The 23,183-nt window shown below is 39.2% G+C and overlaps 1 protein-coding gene across 1 annotated transcript; it reads right to left on the bottom strand.

Moving 5' to 3' along the window:
- Nucleotides 1–939: 939 nt before the first annotated feature.
- Nucleotides 940–22,608, bottom strand: smad1 (SMAD family member 1). Its single transcript, XM_059342167.1, has 7 exons — nucleotides 22,529–22,608; nucleotides 11,147–11,706; nucleotides 7,526–7,798; nucleotides 6,970–7,086; nucleotides 4,235–4,456; nucleotides 3,747–4,003; nucleotides 940–2,575 (listed from the first exon to the last, which is right to left on the bottom strand). The coding sequence occupies exons 2-7, from the start codon at nucleotides 11,544–11,546 to the stop codon at nucleotides 2,432–2,434; spliced, it is 1,413 nt and encodes a 470-aa protein (XP_059198150.1). The 5' UTR covers nucleotides 11,547–11,706; nucleotides 22,529–22,608; the 3' UTR covers nucleotides 940–2,431.
- Nucleotides 22,609–23,183: the final 575 nt, after the last annotated feature.

Raw genomic sequence — 23,183 nt, 5'->3', positions numbered from 1 at the left:
TTTATTGGTTAACACTCAAAACTGTTTTAAGTTAAGGCCTGCCTTGGCCAACGTTGACCAACTCACCTCTTGGACTCAGAAATTGCATTACATGCATTAAAATAAGAAAATCATGGACCTTCTTTAAGTAAAATAATTAGTTTGAGTAAGAACTCTGAAAATACATAAAACACAGCAATAAGGTGGGAAATTCTCCAAATCTGCACCCATTAAAATAAATGTTATACTGTGAGACAAATCTGCATGCTACCTTAAATATTAATTAAGACCCAGACACATTTCCAAGTGTTTCAAAGTTCTAACAATTTGTTTCAGTCAGTTTAGAATAAAAAAAGAGACACTTGGGATGGATTATCAGTACATCACAGGGCTAAAACATGCAGTGAAGACGAACACTTACCAACACTTTAAGTCACAGACATTCAGAGTCTCTAGTTCACCTGACATGCATGACTGTGGAATTTGGGAGAAACATGCAAACTCTTGGGAGGCAACAGTACAAACCACTGTGCAACCATACCACCCACGTCATGTACAGTCACATGGAACTCCTGCACGCACAAACACACACAGACACACACAAGTCAGTGATTTCCAGGAGAGCTTCCTGGAAGATTGTTGTAACTGTTCCAGTACTGTCGCAATGTGCCCCATAAAACAAAGGAGAACACATCATTTCATGCATTTTCCTGAAATTTACTGGAAAATGCAATTACATTTAACATTAGCACAGTTGGCTTTCAGATGTACTTGTAATTGAAGGTTTGCACACACACACACACACACACACACACACACACACACAGAGTGGTTGATGTTTCTGAAAGTCCCCAACAATACCATGATGCATATTTTCTTAACATGGGTGGCCTGTAATTTAACAGACAGGCACACAAATACACACGCCCTGACACAGTGTTCACAAAAGACACAGGGATATTGCAAGTAATGAAACAAATTTATTGAATCTTCCAGTAGAGGCTTGATATTCATGGAATAAAACTGCTTTTCTGGGAGTTTTACTGAGCAAAAACACAAAGAAGGAGAAAAAACAAAAAAACAAAAACAAAGAGGCAATGTGTGAAAGTGCAGACAAACAAAACAGACGACATGTTCAAAAAATACAAAAAGAATGTAAAGAGTAATACAGTTTAATAGCAAAGAGGATTGCTCAAAGCATAAAAGAACTGAATGGCAAAAATCTGCATTTTATTTAAAAAACAAAAACATATTGGGACATCAGTAACTGACACCCTTTTCTCAGTCAACAATTAAAATTTGAATGCTCAACATTTTCCCATAACAGTCATTTAACAAGTTTTGCTCAGTCGATGAAATAAGAGAATGAAGCAGAGTCACTGAAATATTTATGTCCTCAATGTGACTCTGTATTTGACACATTTGATTTTGCTGTGGAGTGGGACAAACTGACCTGCCTCTGCTTCATGTGGTGTTCAGCTACCAGTCTTTAATGTGAAACACTACACTAACCAAACTATGCTTTGCAAAACCAGACTGCACAGCACATATTCTAATAGTGAATATATCTAAACACTATTCTTTTTTTTCTTAAAATTCATTTGAAACACGAGTGTAACACAAGATGAGCAACATTTAAACATTAGTTTTTATGAATAGTCTGAAATGCCCTTTTAGTGCCATGCCCCACACTAAACCCAACTCTCAACTCTCAAACTCCCCCTAATTTTGCCCTTTTATTAATTTTCATGATCTGTGATGTTGGATTGTATTTTTTACAATTTGTACTGTTTTAATTTATTAAATTAAAAAAGAACAACTTTGAGGAAACAGCATACCTGTTTAAGTATCCGGATATGGTTAAAAATTTTCAGTCATACTGGTAGACGTCCAAGTCCCTGCTAATTTTTTTTACATGTTGTAAGTACATTTCATGCCAACCTCCATGCAGTCAGGCAGTACACAGCAGCCGACTGCAATTTTGGTGACCTGGAATGTCCCATAATTATCGCAACTACACACGTACATCTGGATTTCAGAGGGAATATTTAGATGAAAACTTGTAATGAGTCAGAATAATAGAACAATGAAAAAGAGACGTTGTTGGAGCAAGATCAGGGAGGATACTTGCGTCATGATGAGTGTGATGGTCTAATTATTACAGTTGGTCACAAAGATCAAGTATCTTCCAGTTGCATCACGCTCACTTTGCTTACTCCTCTCCCAGACTGTAAATGTGCCCAATTCAGACATCCTTCAAGTAGAGAACAAGCCGACCCAATTAACAACCCGCTCTACCGGTCCCAGATCAGCTTGTGTTTCAGTCAAAAACCTCTATCGGTTATCGGAAAAGGCGGACTGTCTGAACCACAAGCCGATCCGTGACCCTGTTCTTGCTACCGAGACCAAAATGCTGGGGTGTGGACAGCCATGGGGCTGTGGACTGAGAAGCCTAGGAGACGGAGGATATAGGGTTGTGGGGGGAGCCCATCTGGGTTAGGACCTTATCCAACCACTGCAGAGGACCGTGCAGGTGGATCTCAATCCAGCAGGGTGTGCTGGTCACGTCCTGACGGTGGTACTCTGCTCCCCAGCCCTGCAACACATGAAAACACATCTTTCTGACAAATGCCACAAGATTATCATTTTTCATGAACAATGTTCAAAGTTATTTGTCCAGTGTCCAAGATTTTACTTTTATATCAAGATGTCCCATTTTAATGTTGATGTTTATATAACTCTTGAGAGATCTGGAAGCAGACTCGTATCGCCTTTGCACTTGTTTTTTATGATGTCATGATCTTGTACTGTCCATGCCTATCTTACTGTGTTGTCTGGCTTGCTTGTATTTTATTGTACGTCCATGTTTTATTGTCTGTTCTTGTCATGATGCACTGTCTGTCTTATTGTTGTAACGTTTAACCCTGCTGCTGTCTTGACCAGGCTTCCCCTGAAAAAGAGGTCTTTGTGTCTCAGTGGGACCGACCTGGTTAAATAAAGATTAAATAAATAAAAAAAATATTAATCTAGAAAAAGGACATTTGAATATCTGATGGTTGTAGTTTTGCTTTTATAGATTTTCACTGACATTAAAACTACTTTAAAAAAAAGGTGAAAGCTGTTTTTTAAACAGATTTAAACAGATTATTTTCTTCCTGTTATTAAACAGGACAGTCATGGCTAATGGTGGGAGAAATCTCTATAAAATCTATAGGTACAACATTTTGCCAATATTTTGGGAAAAAAAGGCTCCCCATGCTATGTATATTAAACTAAGTCCTTTTTTTTTTTAACAGGATCTGGTCAGTGTGTATTGTTTATTTCGGCAGATTTTTAGGTGACACATGTAGAATTACACTGAAAAAAGAACCAACTTATTTGAATTGTTTCATTTGGTAACACCTAAATGAATTAAGTTCTTTCAAATTAATTTAATAAATTAGATTAACACAATTGATTTTAAATTAATTTGAAAGAACTTAATTCATTTAGTTTATTCACACATGAATCATTCAAGGACTGTGGAAATTTAAAAATCCAACAATATTTTCTGATTTTACAGTTTGTGAAAAGCATGCCTTCAGAACCCGATGACATTATAAATTCCCAGATTTCTTAAAAATGAATAAAAGACGAGATTAGTATTAACAGTGATCCAACTTTTAAACTCAATACGTCAGTTTATACATATTACCATTTTGTTTAGGTAAAAAAAATTAACAACAGACAGCCCCACAATTAAATTTAGCTGAATCTGATCATCTTACCTTAACAAAGCTCATGCGGATGGTACACATCTTGGTGAGCTCATAAACGGCCTCGAAGCCGTGGTTGACAGACTGCGCCAGCAGCTCAGCAAACTCCTGGTTGTTGAATATTTTAAGGCTGCAGCCGCTGGGAATCTTACACACGGTTGTGGGATGGAAGCCGTGGTGGTAGTTACAATTACGACTCTGGACGAAGATACTGCTATCACTCAGACACTCTGCATACACCTCCCCACCGACATAATACAGATGGACACCTGAGAGAGAGCGGGAGACAGAAAGTGTTGGTCACCTGGACACCCAGAGCTGCTGTGTCACTTTCATCAGCAAAAACAAAGGCCCCAAAACATCAGTGTGGTCATCTTAAAATCAATACACTAAAATGTTTACTCAATTTGTTGCTATTGTTCCTATTGACAACATGAATTGATTTGGTCTCGTCTGCTGACGGTCAGTGCATTGTCATTGACAGGCTTCCCGTGCTGCACCTTTGCCGATGTGCCGCCGGGTGTTCTCGATGGTGGAGTTGCGGTTGACGTTGGAGAGCAGGCCGAGGCAGAATCGGTTGCGGTTGTTGGAGGGATCTGTGAAGCCGTCGACGAGCACGCTGGTGGAGGACGCCTGGAACGCCTCTCCGACACGATTGTTGAGCTCGTAGTAAACAATAGAGCACCAGTGCTTGGGTTCCTCGTAGGCCACGGGCTGCACATCTGCACAGGAAACACATTAACAGGTCACAGGAGTGAGATGAGTGCACGCAGAGACGGACACAGACACATTTAATGCACATTTAGGGCTCCTCTGAGCAGACTCCTGTGCAGACAAGCTGCCAGGAGCCACCGATGCCAGCAGAGGCTCAGCAGTAAATCTTACTCATCCGCACAATTATTTCTTCCAAATTGTCCCTCATAGCCCATAACAATGATTTGAATAAATATATAGGACCCACTGGCTACATTTGTGTACATTTATGCTGACCAAAATCAATGCAGACGCATCTAAAGTATGCAGACTGTCTGAGGTCTGTGTGCCAGCCTTTATTGAGCAGAAAAACAGTCAATAGAAGGTGCCTGGCCTACTCTCTGTGCCAGTGCCAGCTGGCCTCACCCACTCTGAGAGAGACAAATAAATCATGTTTATCTAAGCACATACTTCTCCCAAACTTCCTCTGTAGCGTGGCACTGGCTAGCAGGTGTGTTTTGTCTGTCCCCTTCCCAGAGCCGGCCTACAATAGAAGCCCGCTCCCCTGTACAGGATGCAGCTTGTGGAAAAGAACTGAAAAACTCCCACTTCCAGCAAACATTTCAACAGCTCTTCCCGCTACTGCTGTCACCATGTGTGGGCAGGCAGGATTTTTGGGCTTGAGTGCATGATCATAAAGAAGTCCAAATATTTTGTTGGTCAGGTGTGGAAAACTAAAGTTCAGACCAAAGTTTAGTAGTGAAATGTGAGGCCAGAATAGTTTAGCTGCAAACACCTGCATGGTGTGTTAGTGCAGCAATAAAAACATTACAGAAAGGGTTTGGTTTATTACAACTCGGATCTTGTTTCCGTTGTTTTGATCATCGTTTCTGTGAGTTATGATAGTATCACTCTCACAAAAGTCCCTGCTAAGATCTGAGACTGTGGCCATATTGCTGGAACAGTATGACGGGGAAAGAAACAGGAGCAGTAACTGAGTCAGACAGGTTTTAAACAGTGGAACAGATTGGTCAGCGGCTTGCTGCCTGGAGTCTGATCCTCAACAAGGAGTCAGGAGATAAATTAAAGTCCTGACCATAGTCCCAAGAGGACGTGTACATGGACAGCTGTGACAACATGTACCGGTACTCTTTATATATCTTTCATGTATTACCTTTTTCGTCAGTTTTTCTTTAGCAATAAAGAAAAGAAAACATTCTGACAAGTAGGTGTGTGGAAAAAAAATCAATTCACATATTTATTGAAATTTTTCTTTTATGATTTTGGAATTGATTTTTATATGCCTGAATCGATATAATTCACTTGAATCATTTTAGTCAATGCTGAGGAGGAGGAAGGAAGTTTCTGCTTTTATTTTGTTAGCGTACAAGTAACGTGATGTCAAAGCCGAGGCGAGAAAGTGGAGAATGGCAGATGGTCTGCATCAACTCAGATTCAGCCAAAACAAACCCCAGCAGCCATTACACAGGTTATTTTATCTGTTCAATCATATGTTTTATTTCCCACTTTCCTATGCTGTTTGTGTATGATGCTGATGGAAAAGTCTGACAGACATGTGATGTGCATTATTTTTGGATATTTGCCTCAGTCTCTTGAAGTGTATGATTCAAGTTTTTTGATGGTCTAGTGTTGAAAAAGTAAACAAAAATAGCAATAAATCGTATTATCGCATAGCAATACCTTAAAATGCAACACATCTTGAATCACCACCAAAGTATTGTGATAGTATCGAATCAGGAGAAAAGCATCTCGTCCCAACCCAACTGAGAAGGTTGAATCAATCACGCAGACAGTTATTGCCGTCACTTTATCTAACATAACCATAAGCAGAAAAGGTTGGGAGTCTCGGATCTAAATCACTTGATATGTTGGTACTAACACCTACTGTACTAGTGTTACCCTAGTTATCATTAAGTACAGTGGGTTAAAGCTGTACCCGAAAGTCAGCCTGTAAACTGTGAAATACCTTTTAGTCTAATACATGTCCATTGTCCTGAATGATCCATAACATATTCATGATGCAGGGTTCAGATGTGTCTCCAGCACAATAAAGTCAAAACCACAAAGTAGAGATAGCGGCAATTATTGCACCACATTTCAGATCTGCAAGTTAGGGCTAATTAGTGAATCTTATCCTTAACGAGTTTCAAGTCATTACCACCAGCAGAGATGACATAAGCCCCGGCGTTTATAGACCTCATAAAACTGCGCTGAGGCCTGCCTTAATTTGCTGAGGCTTTGAGCTTCCCATGGGCTCACACCCACAGACAGAGCCTCTCTGTAAACCAGCAGATCCTTTCCACACACTGTTCAGGTTTTATCTGACAGGATATGGCAACTCAGCTGAGGTTTTTATTTCGGTTTTTGTATTTAAAGGTTGACCACAAGAGAAAAAAAGACTTCACAGAAATATTTGCACCTGCAGATCAAGGGGAGCAGGTACAAACAGCTTTATGTGAGTGATATCACCGTGGACACTAGGACCGGTGTATGTGTGAGAGATAGTAACTGCCATAGTTACCTGGCCGGTTGTTACTCTCTATAGGCAGAGGTGGAGCCAGGAGGTTGGTGTCCATTGGCTGGGGACAATCCTGAGTCATCTGCTCCTCTGGGGGCATGTAGGCAGGAGGGGGGGTCTCTGCAAAAAACAAAGCAGAGAAGTGAGGTTTTGTTGAGTGTAGAGCAGACCTGGGCATTGGGCGGCCCGCGGGCCACATCCGGCCCGTTGGCTGTCCTTTTCCGGCCCGCATGAGGTCACCCAGAAATTAGAAATCAATACAACCGCAGTGCTTTTATTTTGAAGGTGATTTAAGTATATCGGAGTTACCCGAGTTACCTAGGTAACCTTGTCAAAAACACGTATTGCTTTTTGTTTAAAGTTAATAAGTTACTGGTTTACTGCATAACAAACATGCTCTATATTGTTTTTGCTGTTTGAATGTACGTTTAGTAGCATTCCTGTTTGAATGACGGTCGACTCTTAAACTGATAGTTTGCAAGATTTATTTCAAATCGTAGCTCCATGAACCTTTTTCCCAGGAAAAAGGGAAGAAGTGAAAGAAAAGTTTTGATCTCACCTGGCATCTGGAATGGACTGCCGGGTTCTGAGCTGGATGGTGAATGAGGGAAGGTGGCGCTGCTGCTGCCGCTCCCCGGTGAGTTTGGGTAGCTGTTTCCTGGCGAGTTGGGGAAATTGGGGGGCATCGTATTAGCCTGAGCAAAGGATTCTGGGAAGGTGGCATTCTGCGGCATGTGCGGCTCGTTCTGTTGAAGAGGGTTGCGGAAGCGAGGCAACATTGTATGCTTGGCGTTGAACTCGCTGTTCCTCGGAACCAAAACAGGAGGCAGCACTGCAAAGAGAGAATAAAAAAATATCATGCAAAACAGTTTAGTTTCTTTGTTTTTTCTCAGTTACTATCCTATGTTTTATATCTAATTGTATAAAAACATATAATAATGTGGACTGGTATTGGAAAGGAATACTTGTGTTGTAGAAGATGAAATATTTAAGGTTAAAACATTGTTTTGATGCAACATAACTTTAACTTCATGTGTCCACTGCAATTGTTTCCCATAAATAAGTCAAAATAAACACTGACTGAAAGAAAGCTTTCAAGCTCTTTTTTACTGTTTTTTAACAGTTAGTCCACTGAGGATTATTACTATTATTAAGACTTAAATAAAATTGTTGTAGCTTAATTTGTTGCTTGTTCCTTGGTATTTCATCCATTGATTTAATTTAATGGTATTTCCATCACAAAAAAATATAAATATTGTGATCTAAACAAAATGATATATACAGTGATAAAAGTCTGCACATTATATTGTTTATTATATATTTAATAAATACATATATTTTATCTTATTTATTTAATTATTTCCTCCTCTACCTCCTCGGGTGTTTTCATCTTTCTGCTCTGTGATCTACGTGACTTGGCTGCTTTGATAACTGACCTTTGTGATTAATTCAGACCATATTTTTATCCATCTCAGCCTAATGATTGACTCCCTAATTGTTTCAGCACTGTAGACATCGTGCACAGTCACACACACATGAAACATATCTAGACAAACTCAAAAAGAATTCAGGGATTTGATTCCAACAAAATAAAAAGATATCGTTCTGGCACTCTCTGTGTTTTTACGTTCTGAGCGCAGATGTCCCTGCATTTTTTAAATGTCAGCTTCCAGCCTGTTGCTCTTAGCCAGCAGTATTTGGCCCAGACTCTCAGGTTTCTGCTCTGAAAAGACATTTTGAGGCAAGCCATTCTTCAGGAATTCATCACTTGGTGTAAATATCCTGGCTGATGTGAAGGCTATTCAGGTGCAGTACATACAAACCGCAGAGATTCGCTCCACTTGTGTCTATAAATACCTGTGCAGATAAATAAAGCTGGTGCTGAAATTTTAGACGAGGCCCGCGCTGCTGTCAGTGTTCCTGCAGGTAGCCCATGTGTGCTGCAGCAGGCCAATGCATCAATGTAGCAGCTTATTTCAAAGGTTATATGTGGAGCAGGTGTTTGGTTGAATAGTGAAGGGAGATTGACAGGATGTGTGTGTAGGCGGGTGGTGTTAGGGGAGAAGGGGAGGGGGGTGGTGTGGACAGACAGGTGCTGTGGGGTTTAATCACCTTAGCCCCCCGTCTTCCACCCGCTGCTAAAACAAAAAGTGTGCAAGGCAGGCAACAACTTTTTCCTCCCATTGTGTGTGGGTGACTGGCTTCCTGTTCCTGCCATCCTCAGAGAAACTGTGCATGCAGTCGTGCCTGAATGCATGCATGTGTGTGTGTGTGTGTGTGTGTGTGTGTGTGTGTGTGTGTGTATGACTGTGTGTGTGTCTGCATGTGTGTATAAATGTTTGAAAAAAAGGCCAGCAGCACAGAGCATACCCAAAACAAAGCCCTCATTCTCCCCCAGATGGAATTTCCTGCTCCACACACACATGAACGAACACACAGACACAGACACACACACACACAAATGAACAAACACACACAGACACACGCACACACACTTGGCCCTTTACACACTTAACACCCTGCACACAGCTGTTTCTATCTTGTCAGCTGACCCTTATTTTCTGTTTAGTAAGAGGCCAAATAGTTTGATTTGTCTTTTTTCTGCACTACTTTTGCAGCAAAGGCCTCGAGGCTCTGGGAAATCTTTGAGATCTCTTCAAACTTTTTAATTAAACAAAGTTTGATCTGAGAGCCTATCTTTAATTTACCTGAATGTTTGAGTTTACTTGAATGATATATTTTATAATGATATAATGATATATATATATTATGTTATGATAAATGTTGGGACACATTGCAGACTTTTTCTGACAGCGAAGTATTGTGATCATCATCAGCATGGCCATCATTGTGATTGTTATTTGCTGGTTTTAATTTTCTTCCTTGTGTAGAGCACTTTGTATCTTTAAGCAAAATCTCTTGATCCTGGATTACATCTCCACTCCTAATGAGGTCAAAATTTGCTTATCAGTCTCGTAGATAAAAACTGTGTGCTAGTTTTTCTTATAATTTCGAAAAAGATAAAAAAAGACTTTCATAAAACAGATAAGAGATGCAGGGGGAAAAAGAGTTAAATAAGATCTTCAGGAGTCATTACCAGAAAGGAAATGACAGAAAACAAATCATTTAATACTCAAAAAGGTTTTTTTTGTTTTCTGATATATATAACGACTGAATATGCAGATGAGGATTATTTTATTAAATATGTGCCTGAAGTATTTTCCTTTTTCTTAGGAAAAACATTTAATGCAAATGTTGTGATCACAGTGTCACAAAACTGCCGTACCCTCCATGCAAGGATATTAAATTTAAACATAAACATAAAAGGAACAGAAATTATTCCTATCAAGTTCAAGTGTATACCATGTCAGCTTTTGTTTTGTAATTTCTTGGGATACACCGATCCAACTTTTTTGGTATCAGTAATAGAATCCCATTTCAAAGAGATTAAAAGACAGAAAAAGCAGATAAGAGCTGCAGGTGAGAAGAGTAAAATAAATTAAGATCTGCATAAATCATTATCGGACAGGAACTTCAGGGTAGGACTAATATTCTACACACAGAAAGTTGCTGAAATTCCTCAAACTCAAGGTATCTGCTGATTCACAGTGCTGATTTGGTACCAGTGCTCTATCGGCCTGATAGGATCGCTGCATGCCTAATTATTTCAGGCAACATGGTCTCACAGGAATCCGTGAAATAGCCACAGATTTGCTTAATTCAAAATCCGTGGAATAGCCACGGAATCACTCAAATTTCCGTGAAACTGACACAGATTTCGCTACAATGCAAGTTAATGACAGTCATATCCCGTGGCTATTCCAACATACAAAGTGATTATGTACATTCACTGAGTGAATATTTAGAAAATAAAACATATATTTCTCGCTAGAAATGTGATCAAAATCCATTTTTATGAAACTAAGTCAAAATATTGATTTTTTCACTAAAAATGAGAGAACTGTCCGCCATGTTTTTTGTTCTGACCGTCGGAACCTTTAAAGTCAGGTGACTTGGAACAAACCAATAGGAAAAAATATTAACTTGCATTGTAGCGAAATCCGTGTCAGTTTCACGGAAATTTGAGTGATTCCGTGGCTATTTCACGGATTTTGAGTTAAGCGAATCCGTGGCTATTTCACGGATTCCTGTGAGACCAGGTTCATTTCAGGTCACTCACCTGGACTGTCCACTCGTTTGTAGTGGTAGGGGTTGATGCACACGTCCTTCTGTTTGGAGCCGAAGGGGTACTCGCAGCACTCCAGGGCCTTTAGCTCATGGTGGGACTGCAGGTCGGGCCAGCGCCACACCCGACAGTAAATGACATGCGGCAGACCTTTCCTATGGGACACCTGCAGCCGTCCATCCAGCGAGCGGGGGATTGTCACACAGTTACTGGGCTGACCCGGGCAGCTGAGAGCCCTCTCCAGCTCCTCCATGGCTCCCTTCTTCTTTTTCAGTTTCTTAACCAGAGCATCCACGGCCTTTTCTGCCCATTTCTCTTCCTCGTCTCCCTGCTTCCAACCCAGCAGCCGCTTGACCGCCGGGCTGGTGAAGGAGAAGAGCGAGGTGACGTTCATGTCGGACAAGCCGCCCTCCTCCCCTCTCCTCTCTGTCCAAAACAAGCGGGAGCAGCGGTGGTGGACAGTCTAGTCTGAGGAGAGAAAGGCTGCGAGTGTCCCTTTGGAGTTAATCCTCAGCTTCCAAGATGTAAGATCAGGTCCTCTCGAAGGTCACGTACTAGAAGAAAAGAGGAGGCAGGTTAGCATCTATGAGGAAAAATATATTTTAGAGATTTCAAACAGACTTCTGCAGATCACTCCTGCTTTCTATGTTCTTTCTCTGACAAAGTTGTAGCATCTATGGTGAACATTAACCGCTCTCTTCTGCCTCACTACCAGCACTGACATTTCACCAGAAGCCAGAACAACCCATGATGAGGCGGTGATGTCACCATTATAGTACGTTATGGCCATGTCCGTCATGGCTTCTGGGAAACTGGCAGAGGAGTCACAGTGAACACCCTCTCCAACCAGGCATTCTCCAGATAGCTTCCTGTCTGTGTGGCTTGTCACATTACCACCACTCACTAATGTCGTTTACAGTAAACGGCTTCACATGCGGTATGTAGCCAACACAACATGGAGGAAAGTGGCGTGCAGGTTGAACACCTGATTCACGTTGATTTTTACTCATTTGCAGGTTAAATGTGCCACCTTGTCCATTTCTTCAACATCATTTACATACTGTAGCCAGGGATTTTTAACCGCCGCAGCCAAAATCCATCCTGAATTTGGCAGGTGCCAATTTAAATCCCTGAATGTAGCTATATGACAGCTGTTTTAAAAATGCTTTGAGTTTTTCTTTTGTCTGATCATCAGTACAAAACATTGATTAATTTAGTAATTTTTTAAGCCTTTTCTTCTATATTTTAATTTTAATACTGACAAGCACAAAATACAATGAACATTTACTCCAAAGATTAATCCATTTTTAATACATTATTTAAATAATTTCCTCGACAAAATGCAAGAAAAGGCATTTTCTTGGCATTCATATCCCATAAAACACAAAAAGCCGTAAATACTCCAGAAGTTAGACTGAATTCGATAGACTGAAATGACTAAAACAATTAATCAAATATCATTATAGTAGACAATTTAATTTATTACAACAGACTAATCAGTAAATCAACAAAATGCTTCAACAATAATGCGACAAAACACAAGTTATTGTATGGAGTTGTGACTGTGTAAAAATGTCAGAAACCTTTCAAAAACGACAGTCACTGTTTTCAAGAGCCAAAGAATATCTTTAAATTGCTTAAATATGCAACAAATAATTGAAAGATAGTCAGATTATTATCATAGAAGATAAGAAAAAACAGCATTTATATATATTTGAGAAGTTGAAACCAGTTATTTGAAACATTTTTTGTAATTGGCAAACAATTAATGAATTATGAAGTTTTGTTAAAATTGTAGAAACTAATTGATTAATACTCATTGTTTCAGCTACTAAATCACAGTTATATCAAAAAATGCAAAGTAAAACTTTATATAATGTATTTGTAATTTATCCAAATTGTCAAACAAAAGTTTTAACTTGATGTACTCCTCCGTTTTCTCTCTCTCCCAAACACAAGCAGCAGGAGTTTAAAAAAAAATAAAAAATAGTTTTTGCCTGACATCTCTGCAAACAACATATATGTAAAATTTGCAAAGGTCTTTCAGATGGAGACTTTCAACGAGCCGCCTGCTGAGGCAAAAAGCTTCAACACCATCAACCAACAAACACTGGTTTTGGGGGCAGGAATCTGGCAACGTGCAGCACAATAAAAAGGAAGTGCATGTGGACCCCAGGATAAATGTGCCCATTCACTCGAGTCCCACAGGAGCAATTCAGTAGCCAGGACGTACACACATTCTAGCTTTTAAAAGGGAAAACAAGAGCACATTGAGCTCTCCCAGTTCAAACTTCTTTTAGAGTTTCTCTGAATGCAATTAGGGAAGATAAAAACATAGTTATGGTTGGGGGTTTGGCTTTGCACAAATGTTCTGATGCAATCTTAGAATCCAATAAACAGCTTGTCAGAAATCCACCACCTTTAATCCGCACTGACTCATGGGTGAGGATGCATCACTCTCCGACTGTAAAGCCTGCAGTATATTGGATTTCCTACGAGCAGGAACAAATACATCATTAAGACTGTACTGTAGTTATTCTTAGCCCTTCAGATTATGGGATGAATAGCGATTTCTATCTTTGTCAGCTACTGCATGTGTAGGCTGCATCAAACTGACAAACGGGCCAGGAAGTTTGATGAGAACAGGTGCTGTTTACAACATGTGTGTGTACTGTGTTTGTGTGTAGTGTGTGTTATTGGGGGGGGGGGGCTCTGGACTCTTACTATTGCTAACCACACTGACAGGAAAACAGAGAGTCGTACCTATTCTTAGCTGAGCCACGCGAATCACATTGGCTGATCAAAAGTGACGCTGAACTACTAACACAAGGGAGGGGACAATGGATTGGTGTGTGTGTGTGTGTGTGTGTGTGTGTGTGTAGATCAAGTGCCTCAATAACCCATTATGATATCACAAACTACTTGCATCCTCAGAGAAACACTCTCCACCATCACAGAGACAGGAAACAGGCTGTGTAGTTATTTCTTCATATCTGTCATCGCCTGCACAGCAGCGACATCACTTCCTCTTGCTGAGATCTGCAGGTTTTTCCACAGGTGCAGGGTGGGACAGAAAAAAGTAGTTTCCTCAACTGGCCACCCCTGACTTTTATCTTCCTTTTGTGCTCTTTCTCTCTGACTGATTTCCTTTGCAGTCAAACGGCTAAAAGTGCAGGAGGATGGGTCAGAAATGACACGAGTGTGGCTTCTGCTCCCGCCTGTTCAGTCATTTTAGTAGCTTCATTGCAGTCATGTTGCCTCCAATTTAAAAAAAAAAACTTGTAATCAGGGCTGGGTATCTTTTGAAACATTTTGATAATAATTAATTTTCCTCACAACGAGACTAAACTTGGCGAAATTCAAATTTGAGTAGGGTTGGGCAATGTAGACAAAATCAAATATTATGCTATTTTTAACCAAAAAGTCAGAATGATCAGTTTACTGTCATTTAAGACAAGGACAAGCAGCATATCATCTCATTTGAGAATTTGAAACCAATAAATTCTTAACATTTTTGCTACAAAACATTTCATGCCTGCAGCCAAACGTTTCAGTAAGAATGTGTTGCATTCAATAGCGTTGGAACGGCTATGGTGCGTTTAAGAGCGTGGGACATATGAAAACTTACAGAGAACAAGTTATTACTGAATGGAACTTAGTTCAACAAACAAGTTAACAAAACATTAACAGTGTGGCCTTTCTTACAACAAAAAATCTCACAATTTGTTAATTTTGTGTCTTGCATACCTGCAAAAGCACTCAGGACTGTAAAGTAGTTAACTGTGTAGTTTTATATGTTTCTACATTTGTTGTATTGTTGAGTAAAAATGTTTTCCTTTTCAATACAGATGCTTTAAAACTGGCAGTTTAAAAACAATATAAAAAATCATCAAGTTGGACGATATGAAAAAATATATCGTATATTTTTTTTGCCATATCGCCGAGCCCTATAATAGGGTTTTAAGAAACCCTGACAGTATGATTTTCAATACCGTCAAAAGTATAGATGCTGTTCTTTCTGTATATGCATAAAACCGAGAGAGAAATGCTGTTTTTTATGTGCAGTGAACAGAAGCCGTCACTAGAGGTCAGTCTCAAAGCAGCTTGGCTGAGAAACATGGCAACTTACAGGACTAATAATAAGTCCCCAGTGAAATGTCAGAACGGTATGACAGTATGTTAAAAAATGGATAACGCCCAAGTCTAGTATGGAGGTTAAATAACCAACCATAATGAGCCTTTGCTTTCTGCCATCAACGTTTCTGTGCTATTGTCTCAGACTACATATACAAACTTTTCTCATGATTGTCTTTAAAATATAATTGAATATTTTCAAAATGAAAAAAATATGTATCCGTTACACTGTGACCTTGTCTGATTCAAAACTGACTCAGCACATCTTCCCACAAAGCAGAAGACAAGCTTGAATGCTGAGTCTGGAGCACAACAATACACAACATGAAGTTCAAAAGACAATCATCTTTGTACCACGGTCATCAGACAGACATACTGGGAGTCTTTTTGATCCATTTCCAGCTGCTTTGATGGCCTCTCAGTAACAGCGAGCACTATCAGCACAAGTTCAGGATGACCTTTAATCCATTTCAGATGGAAGATTCCAGAAAGTTCTGTACTGTAACATCTGGAGCAGGACTCACAATGCTCGGCTGTCATCCTGCTGCAGCTGGAGACCATATCTCTTGGATATTTCCAACCCTGACAGTTAGAAATATCTGACGGCTGGCCTGACCGCATGCTTATTTAAAGGGTCTGATATGGCTTTGTGTTGGTTCTTTGGACAATGCTAGTTTAGGGTTGTCTGTGAGGCAGTCAAAATATAAAGGCGCCATTGTGCCTCCCTGTTCCTCCTATACCTATGTATAGACGGGGATGTTTGCATGACATGAACAGGCTTTTTGTGCACCAATTTTCCACTTTTCACCAACTAAGTTTTACTTGAAATAAACTGTTTAAAAACTGTCTGCAGCAGGTCAATCAAAGTTCATTCTGAATAGTATACATTAAGCTTGGATTTTATTGAAATGCAAAATAAAAATCCTTCATTTTCTCACCTAGAGAAAGATCTCAGCTGATTTTTCTGTACTTCCATTTCACTTCCTCATTGTGTTCATGTTAGTTGATTTGTTTGATGTTCAGATGAAAGAAAAATGCTAAACATCCCACGCCATTGGACAAGGGACTGACAAACATCAGTACAAGAAACTTTTGAAAAATCATGGCGGTAAATAACGAAACACGACCTTTTACCCCCAACTGCCTGTAACAGCTGACAACATAGATGCTTGTTGGAGCAACTCTATGGCAGTTTTCTGCAACAAGCTCCAGCAAAAGACACAGTCCTGTCACATTTAACTCACTGTGGCCTTGTTTTTCACCAAAAAAATGTATTTTATTCTGTATAACACAGTCATGCCATGAAATAATTTTTAAAAAATGAAACAAAGCAATTTTTTTGATAATCATGTTACAAATACTGGGGGAAAACAGCCAAACAGCAGCTCAGTCAAAGGTTCACTGATTTTTTGCTACGTGACGGCTGGTCTCAGGAAAGTCAATCATGGTTCCTCAGTTGAGCTCAAAATTTAATGTTTTTCGCAAGATCTGGATCGTGTAAATCATTTATTTTTGGCGATTTTTTAAAACTGAATTTAAATGACCTCTAAGAAAATTGTGATGTTTTTTTAATTGTTGTTAAATATGACAATTTTAAGCTTTAATTTGTTTTCTGACCAAAGCATCCGTCACACATAATTCATTCAAGAACCGTAAGAAATTTGAAAATCCAATGCTAATTTCTGTTAGCATTCTGTTTACATTTTCTATGATAGATTATGTGATTTTGGTCATTTTAACTCTATGGAGTCTATGGCTATTTTGTCCATTTTTGAATCCAAAATATCCTTTTTGTGTCTTTTTCGTGTCTTTTTTGTGTCTTTTTTAGTCATTTTGTGTCTTTTTTGTGTCATTTTGTGTCTTTTTTTGGTCATTTTGTGTCTCTTTTAGTCTTTTAGTCCAACATAAAATGTGATTTTGAATCTTTTTTTGACTTTCAAAACACTATCATGCTCAATAAAGAATTTTAAATGTTGCAAATGTCAACAAAGGTTGCAAATATAACATATAAGAGGGTTACATCCAGTTCTATAGTTTTATACAAAATATATTGACCTTGTCTCCAGTTTTACTTGGTATATCATCATCAAACTGAAACTGGCCTCATGGAGTTCACAGCCAGAACTTTAGAGGTAAATTTACAGTAGGGCTCCACGCTGCTTTGTTTTCTAGTCTGGATGTGATGAAGAAGTCATGCTTTGGTGCTTTTGGAGACTCCAGAGGGTTAAAAAAGAAAACACGCCTTTCATTCATGTCAACTGGTTGATGGGGTTAAACTTATCATTTTCTACAATTTTCTCAAGGTGACATCCAGAAGCCAAGATGACGTATTTAAATTTCTTGTTTTGTCCAACAAACGGGAAAACTTTACAATAATGCAAAACCGAGAAAAACCCGCAATGTTAAGGTGATTGATAACTAACACGATTAACTGCTGGTCATTCACTGTAGATTTATCTTTGATAGATTAACTAATCACATAAAATACTTCATCATACTCATACTTCATAATTGCATCAAATATCTAATGTAGTCATCAACCTTTGAGCCTCATCAGTCAGGTCTCACACAGTCAGTCACTGCAGAGCCTCACAGATGCCTGCAGTGGCCTTGGCCGCTGCTCTCCTCCCTATAAAAGCTGAAACACACACCATCATTTACACAACAGCTCCATAAAAACCACTCTGACATTCCCTACAGCTGAGGCCGGGCAATGTTCTCTCGCTATTGTGTTAGCGGTAGCTTGTTATGGCCATCAGTTAGCCCAATGGACAGAGACCGAGGCTAATGGGAGCACAGAATGGGATCATGCGACACTGACAGGCGGAGGCTTTGACCCACCTGGTGCGAGCTGTTAGCCACTACACTAGCCCCATGGATCATTTTGCACCGCTCCAGTGTCTGTTAATCAATTTAGGCCCGGGCTGTGTAGGATGAGGAGGCAGTAATGATGCTCTCTGGACCCTCCCCAGGGACGGGGCATTATAAAGAAGCTACATTATTTATCAGCAGGGTCCTGGATAGGGCCTCCATTAGCCCCCGCTCAATGGAGTCACTGGCTATAAACAGAGGAGTGCAGGAAGAGAGAGTGGTAGATAAAGAGAGAAAGGGGGGAGGGAGAGGAGGAATGATGCAGAAAGAGAAAGAGAGGAAGAAAGTGAGAGCGAAGGCAAAGCCAGAGACGTAAGACAGATAAATTGTTTTGGAGTAAGAGAAATGGAAAACACTCGTATATCTGGTCTCTTCACTTCTCGATTAAGTGCCTTCAAGGGTCATTACTGAGTAAAGACTAACACTACCAGGATGCCATACATGCTTTTTCACAAATACGAGTCATAGCAATGCAGCAATGACACATGAAAGCATGTTCAGAGTAGCAGCTGCCGCAAAGTTCAATATCGCTTGAGGACACACATTGAAAAATGTGAATTATTATCTATTTCACCGTTTCACATCTTTGTAAATTCAATATCTTCTAAATAGCTGTGAGGCATTGTAGCAGCTTACTTTAACTCTTTTCTTCTTATTGATATTCTTCTTCATAAAAATAGGATAATTAAAACTAACTTAGGTGCTTTATGAATTTTGTATCTAGCATTTCGGTCCATGAAAACTTTTTATGTTTCCTTTTTTATTATTAATTGGTAGTTGATCATAAGAAGGTGAGATAGTTTCCATTAGGCTACAGAGGAAATGCTTCAATATTCTTTGCCATTTTCATTGTTATAGTTGTGATGTGGCCTCTGCCATCCACCTGAATTACAACAATATTTTATTACAATACATTTATAGTTATTTATGTAGTTATCATTCTTGGTGTGGCCCCTGAAGATGTCACCTTGGGCACTGGAAAATTGTGATGAGTATTTTTTCTATTTCTGATATTTCATAGAATAAATGACTCATCCAAAAAAATTTAGCGGATTAACTGACAAGGAAATGATTATCAGAGGAAGTCCTCATAAATACAATGAAGTAATAAGTCAAACTTCTCAAATGTTAAACAACGTCTTAACAAAAGGAGTTTTAGGAGAACTGGCTTCATAAAATTGTCTAAAGTTGACAAAGCTGAACTAAACCAGGAACCATCATATCATATAAGATCAACACTGATTTCAAATCATTTTAAAAGAATCCCTTAAATGTAGTTGTTATATAGTTGTGACCAAAATATGTACTGAGTGGAACATTTTACAGTTGAAACACATATCTGTCAGAGCTCTGGAAAAAAAACTTGGTATTATGGAAACACATCTTTGGGCTTTCTGTAATGCAATTTCTTGCTATTATTATTGGCTGTGGAATAAGAGTGGTTCAGGTGCAACTTCACCTACTTTAAGGTGCACAGAGAAGGGCAAAAGGGCCCCATTGACATTTTTAGTATATAGAGTATTTTTATTTAAAGACCAACATGTTTCAGCTTGTGGCCTTCATCAGGACTGTTACAATGAAACATGTTGGTCTTTAAATAAAGTTACTCTACATACTACAAGTGTTGTTCTATATAACAAGTGTCGCTGAAGTTTTGGCATCTTTCGCTAATTATTGGCCAACATATACGGTAATGTATATATTACCTAATATTGGCTGTTATATCAGCCCCTCCAAAGCTTCTTAATTACTTTCTAAACTGTCATGATAATTACAATATTTACTTATTGTACGATATATGGACACGACCATGATCATTTGCGGATTTGCTTACTTAATGTCACCAACACTTCAGCCAACATGATTTCTGACACACAGCAGATTTGACTGATTATTATAAGACCTGGGTGGAGTGCCTAAGCCAAATGAACAGGAATAAAAATTACTGACAGACATTTTCCTGGTCTGTTGTTTTATTTATTGAGTATATGTTAATATGTTTTTCACATTCATCTGTGAATATTATTAAGATATAAAAGTCCTTTGCTCTTTAAAAGGGTGTACTTGCATTACAATTATACTATATTATCGTTACGTCAGTAGCATAAACTGATCTTAAAATTACAATAATGTCGCAATTCTAAAATCTTAATTTCTGGAAAAGTGTATTGTCTAACATGAACAGTTATCGTGACACACCTTTTGCTATGTCAATCAGTTCCAAAGACGTATTGAGGCTCAATAGCCAGGTCTCCCAGCCAGCAAATGCAGATATTTACCACAGCCACTCATGTCTTATGAAACAGGGAAGAGCAAAGCTTGAAATAACCATAGTCAGACATGAGGTGCTGCCGTTAGTGACTAGACATGGCGTTGACCTGAGAGGCTCCTTAAACTCACCAGGGTCACTTTTCCTCACATAACATACTGTAGCTTTGACCTGGTAAAGATTACACTGAGTGAGAGAGAGAGAATCCATCTCGTCACACATGGAAAACACTAGAAAACCTTCTGACACCAAAACTGTGCCGAGTATTGTCCTGACTTTAAAAAGGCTGAACTGGGATCAGATTCTTTATGTCCCAGACACACCAGTCAGTCCCACACACGACTGCAGACATAACTAGCAAACACATGGGGTTTCAGGCAGCTATCTCAACCATGCTTGGCACTCAGTGTTGGGTTAGTGTTGTGTTAGGGTGGACACCTCACCCCGACACATGGCAGGCTATGTTGTCTGGGGCTGCACAGACACACGGGAGGGTTTTGACGTTGTTCACTACTGTTGTGACTGACTCTCTGGATACAGGAATGCTGCTAACCTATATTTATACCTTGTTGTTTAGTAGCTGTTTTCCTTCGCTATGATAGATAGATAGATAGATAGATAGATAGATAGATAGATAGATAGATAGATAGATAGATAGATAGATAGATATTGTGTTGTATTTTGTAAGCATAATGAAGTTGATAAAATAACCTGACAATCACATCTGCATTACCATTTATTAACGAGGCTGATATCAAACTAAACCTGTCATTTAATTCCTATAAAAACACCATTTGTTTAATTTTCGAACCAAATTTAAAGCTGCATTCTGGAGAATGTAGGAACGATAAAACAATTGGAAGTAAATCACGGACAAGGACAAATTCCTGTCCTTTGGGTAATCTGATATGTCATCTTCAATAATGTCAGGAGATCTAGCCTTAGCTGCTGTAGGTCTCTCTCTCTCTCTCACTCACTCTCCCTCCTTTCTCCCTCCCTCTCTCTCTCTCTCTCTTACACACACACACACACACTTACATAAATTCATAAACACATTGACATAGCTAAAACCACACACATGGCCTGTGCAGCACACTACTGCACCAACTGAAAAAGTCTGCATCAAGCAACAGACAGTAAAATTATGATTTTCTTTAAATGGCAAGATGCAAAGAGATTGCATGTGTAAATTTGGAATATGAATATAATATATATATAATGAAAATATTCTACATGTATAATTCATTATTTATTATACACTGGCTTCATGACATCAAGCTATGATCTGTTAACAAGTGTATGATACAAAAAGACCACAGATCAATCTACATCCTGTCATTTAATAAACCAAAATGTCCTATATCATGAGCTTATCACCATAGCACTATGTAGTATAGAGCTGAAAGGTTATTGTCATTTAGGGACATTAAAAAAAGAAGAAGGTAAATATTGACAGAAAATGTGAGAAATTGCAGCTTATCTCTGTGTCATCATTTTATTATGTTTTAGGATGTGCATTTTTTCACAGTTTTCTTACATTTCATTCACCATGCCATTCATTAATTATCACATCCTGAAGCTTAATGAGCCAAGAGGGCCCATACCATGTGTTAAATAACTGCAGTTTCATCTGCATTCCCTCCTGAAAAATCACTGCAGTATGCCTTTACATTTACCAGTGCTTCTCATATATGATTTAGAGTGATTTAATCATTTTTTTTATGGCGTTTTAGCGCCCAAAAGCAGCACTTTTGCAATATTTATACAAAAATGTACTCTTTTTCTGTAAGATACAGCAGCCTATCTTACATTTTAACTACATTACTGCAGTTACTACGAACACATTGATGTTTTAACACTTAGCTGGAACATTTAGCTTTCATTTTAATTCAATTGCGGCTACATTTGCAGCTTCATTGTGAAACTTTGACTGAAAAAGAAAGGAAAAAAAGTTTGGAGCTGCCAACTGACACACTGTTGAGTTGATAACAGTTGGGCTCTACTTCCCCGCAAACAAGCAAAGCCATGCACACTACAACAGGAGAAAACACACACAAAGAAACTTTTCATTTAGCACGTTGGAAAATAAAAGTTTACAGTACCTTTTTTCTTTCTCTGCTGCTGTCTGTCTGTCTCTCTCTCTCTCTCTCTCTCTCTCTGTCCGCCTGTGTGCTCTCTCTGCCTGTCTTGGGTCTGCTCGGCCTGGCGTCAGTGAGTCGCGGAGCCGTCTCACCCTCCGCTGAGCGCCAGTATCACGCCGCGGGGATGCAGCCCCGACAATAACAAGACCTACTTTTCACACATCTAACATCTTCATCCACTGTGCGCAAAAAGGATTATGTAACTATGAAACAATGCAAAGTTCTCGCTGAATACGAGGAGCTTCTCACCGCCGGAGAATTTTTTTCCAGTTTGTTGTTGCAAAGGTGGTAAAATGTGGCTTGACTGATGCAGTTTAGAGAGAAAGACAGCAGAAAAGGGGGGTCTCTTTGCTTCAGAAATTCCTAGAACATGCAGGCAAAATGTAGAACAGTTGCTTATTTCTGCATGCATACCGTGACAATGAGGGGATTTGGGGACTTTTTATGATCTGATTTTCACCCTATTCCACCCATAAATGCTGCAAAATCCCCTTAAAAGTTAACTTAAAGGACAAAACTAGACTACAGGTTCCTGCATAGATAATACTGCAACTTCAATGCCCACAAACAAGCATTCATTATTTATTTTTTTCTGTTTCAAGGAAAATAAACAGCT

This window comes from Centropristis striata, chromosome 1 (assembly GCF_030273125.1).
Source record: "Centropristis striata isolate RG_2023a ecotype Rhode Island chromosome 1, C.striata_1.0, whole genome shotgun sequence".
In the NCBI taxonomy this organism is placed as follows: Eukaryota; Metazoa; Chordata; class Actinopteri; order Perciformes; family Serranidae; genus Centropristis; species Centropristis striata.
The sequence above is the reverse complement of the archived record's forward strand: the minus strand, read 5'-3'. Positions and strand labels throughout refer to the sequence as shown.

What these genes read in the sequence shown, in the direction of transcription:
- smad1 (XM_059342167.1), bottom strand. Translation starts at nt 11,546, where the DNA reads ATGAACGTCACCTCGCTCTTCTCCTTCACCAGCCCGGCGGTCAAGCGG. An exon ending in CAGTCCATTCCAGATGCCAG is followed by an intron (nt 7,087 to 7,525) that starts GTGAGATCAAAA and finishes TGTTTTTTGCAG; the next exon opens with AGACCCCCCCTCCTGCCTAC. An exon ending in AGAGAGTAACAACCGGCCAG is followed by an intron (nt 4,457 to 6,969) that starts GTAACTATGGCA and finishes TTTCCTGTGCAG; the next exon opens with ATGTGCAGCCCGTGGCCTAC.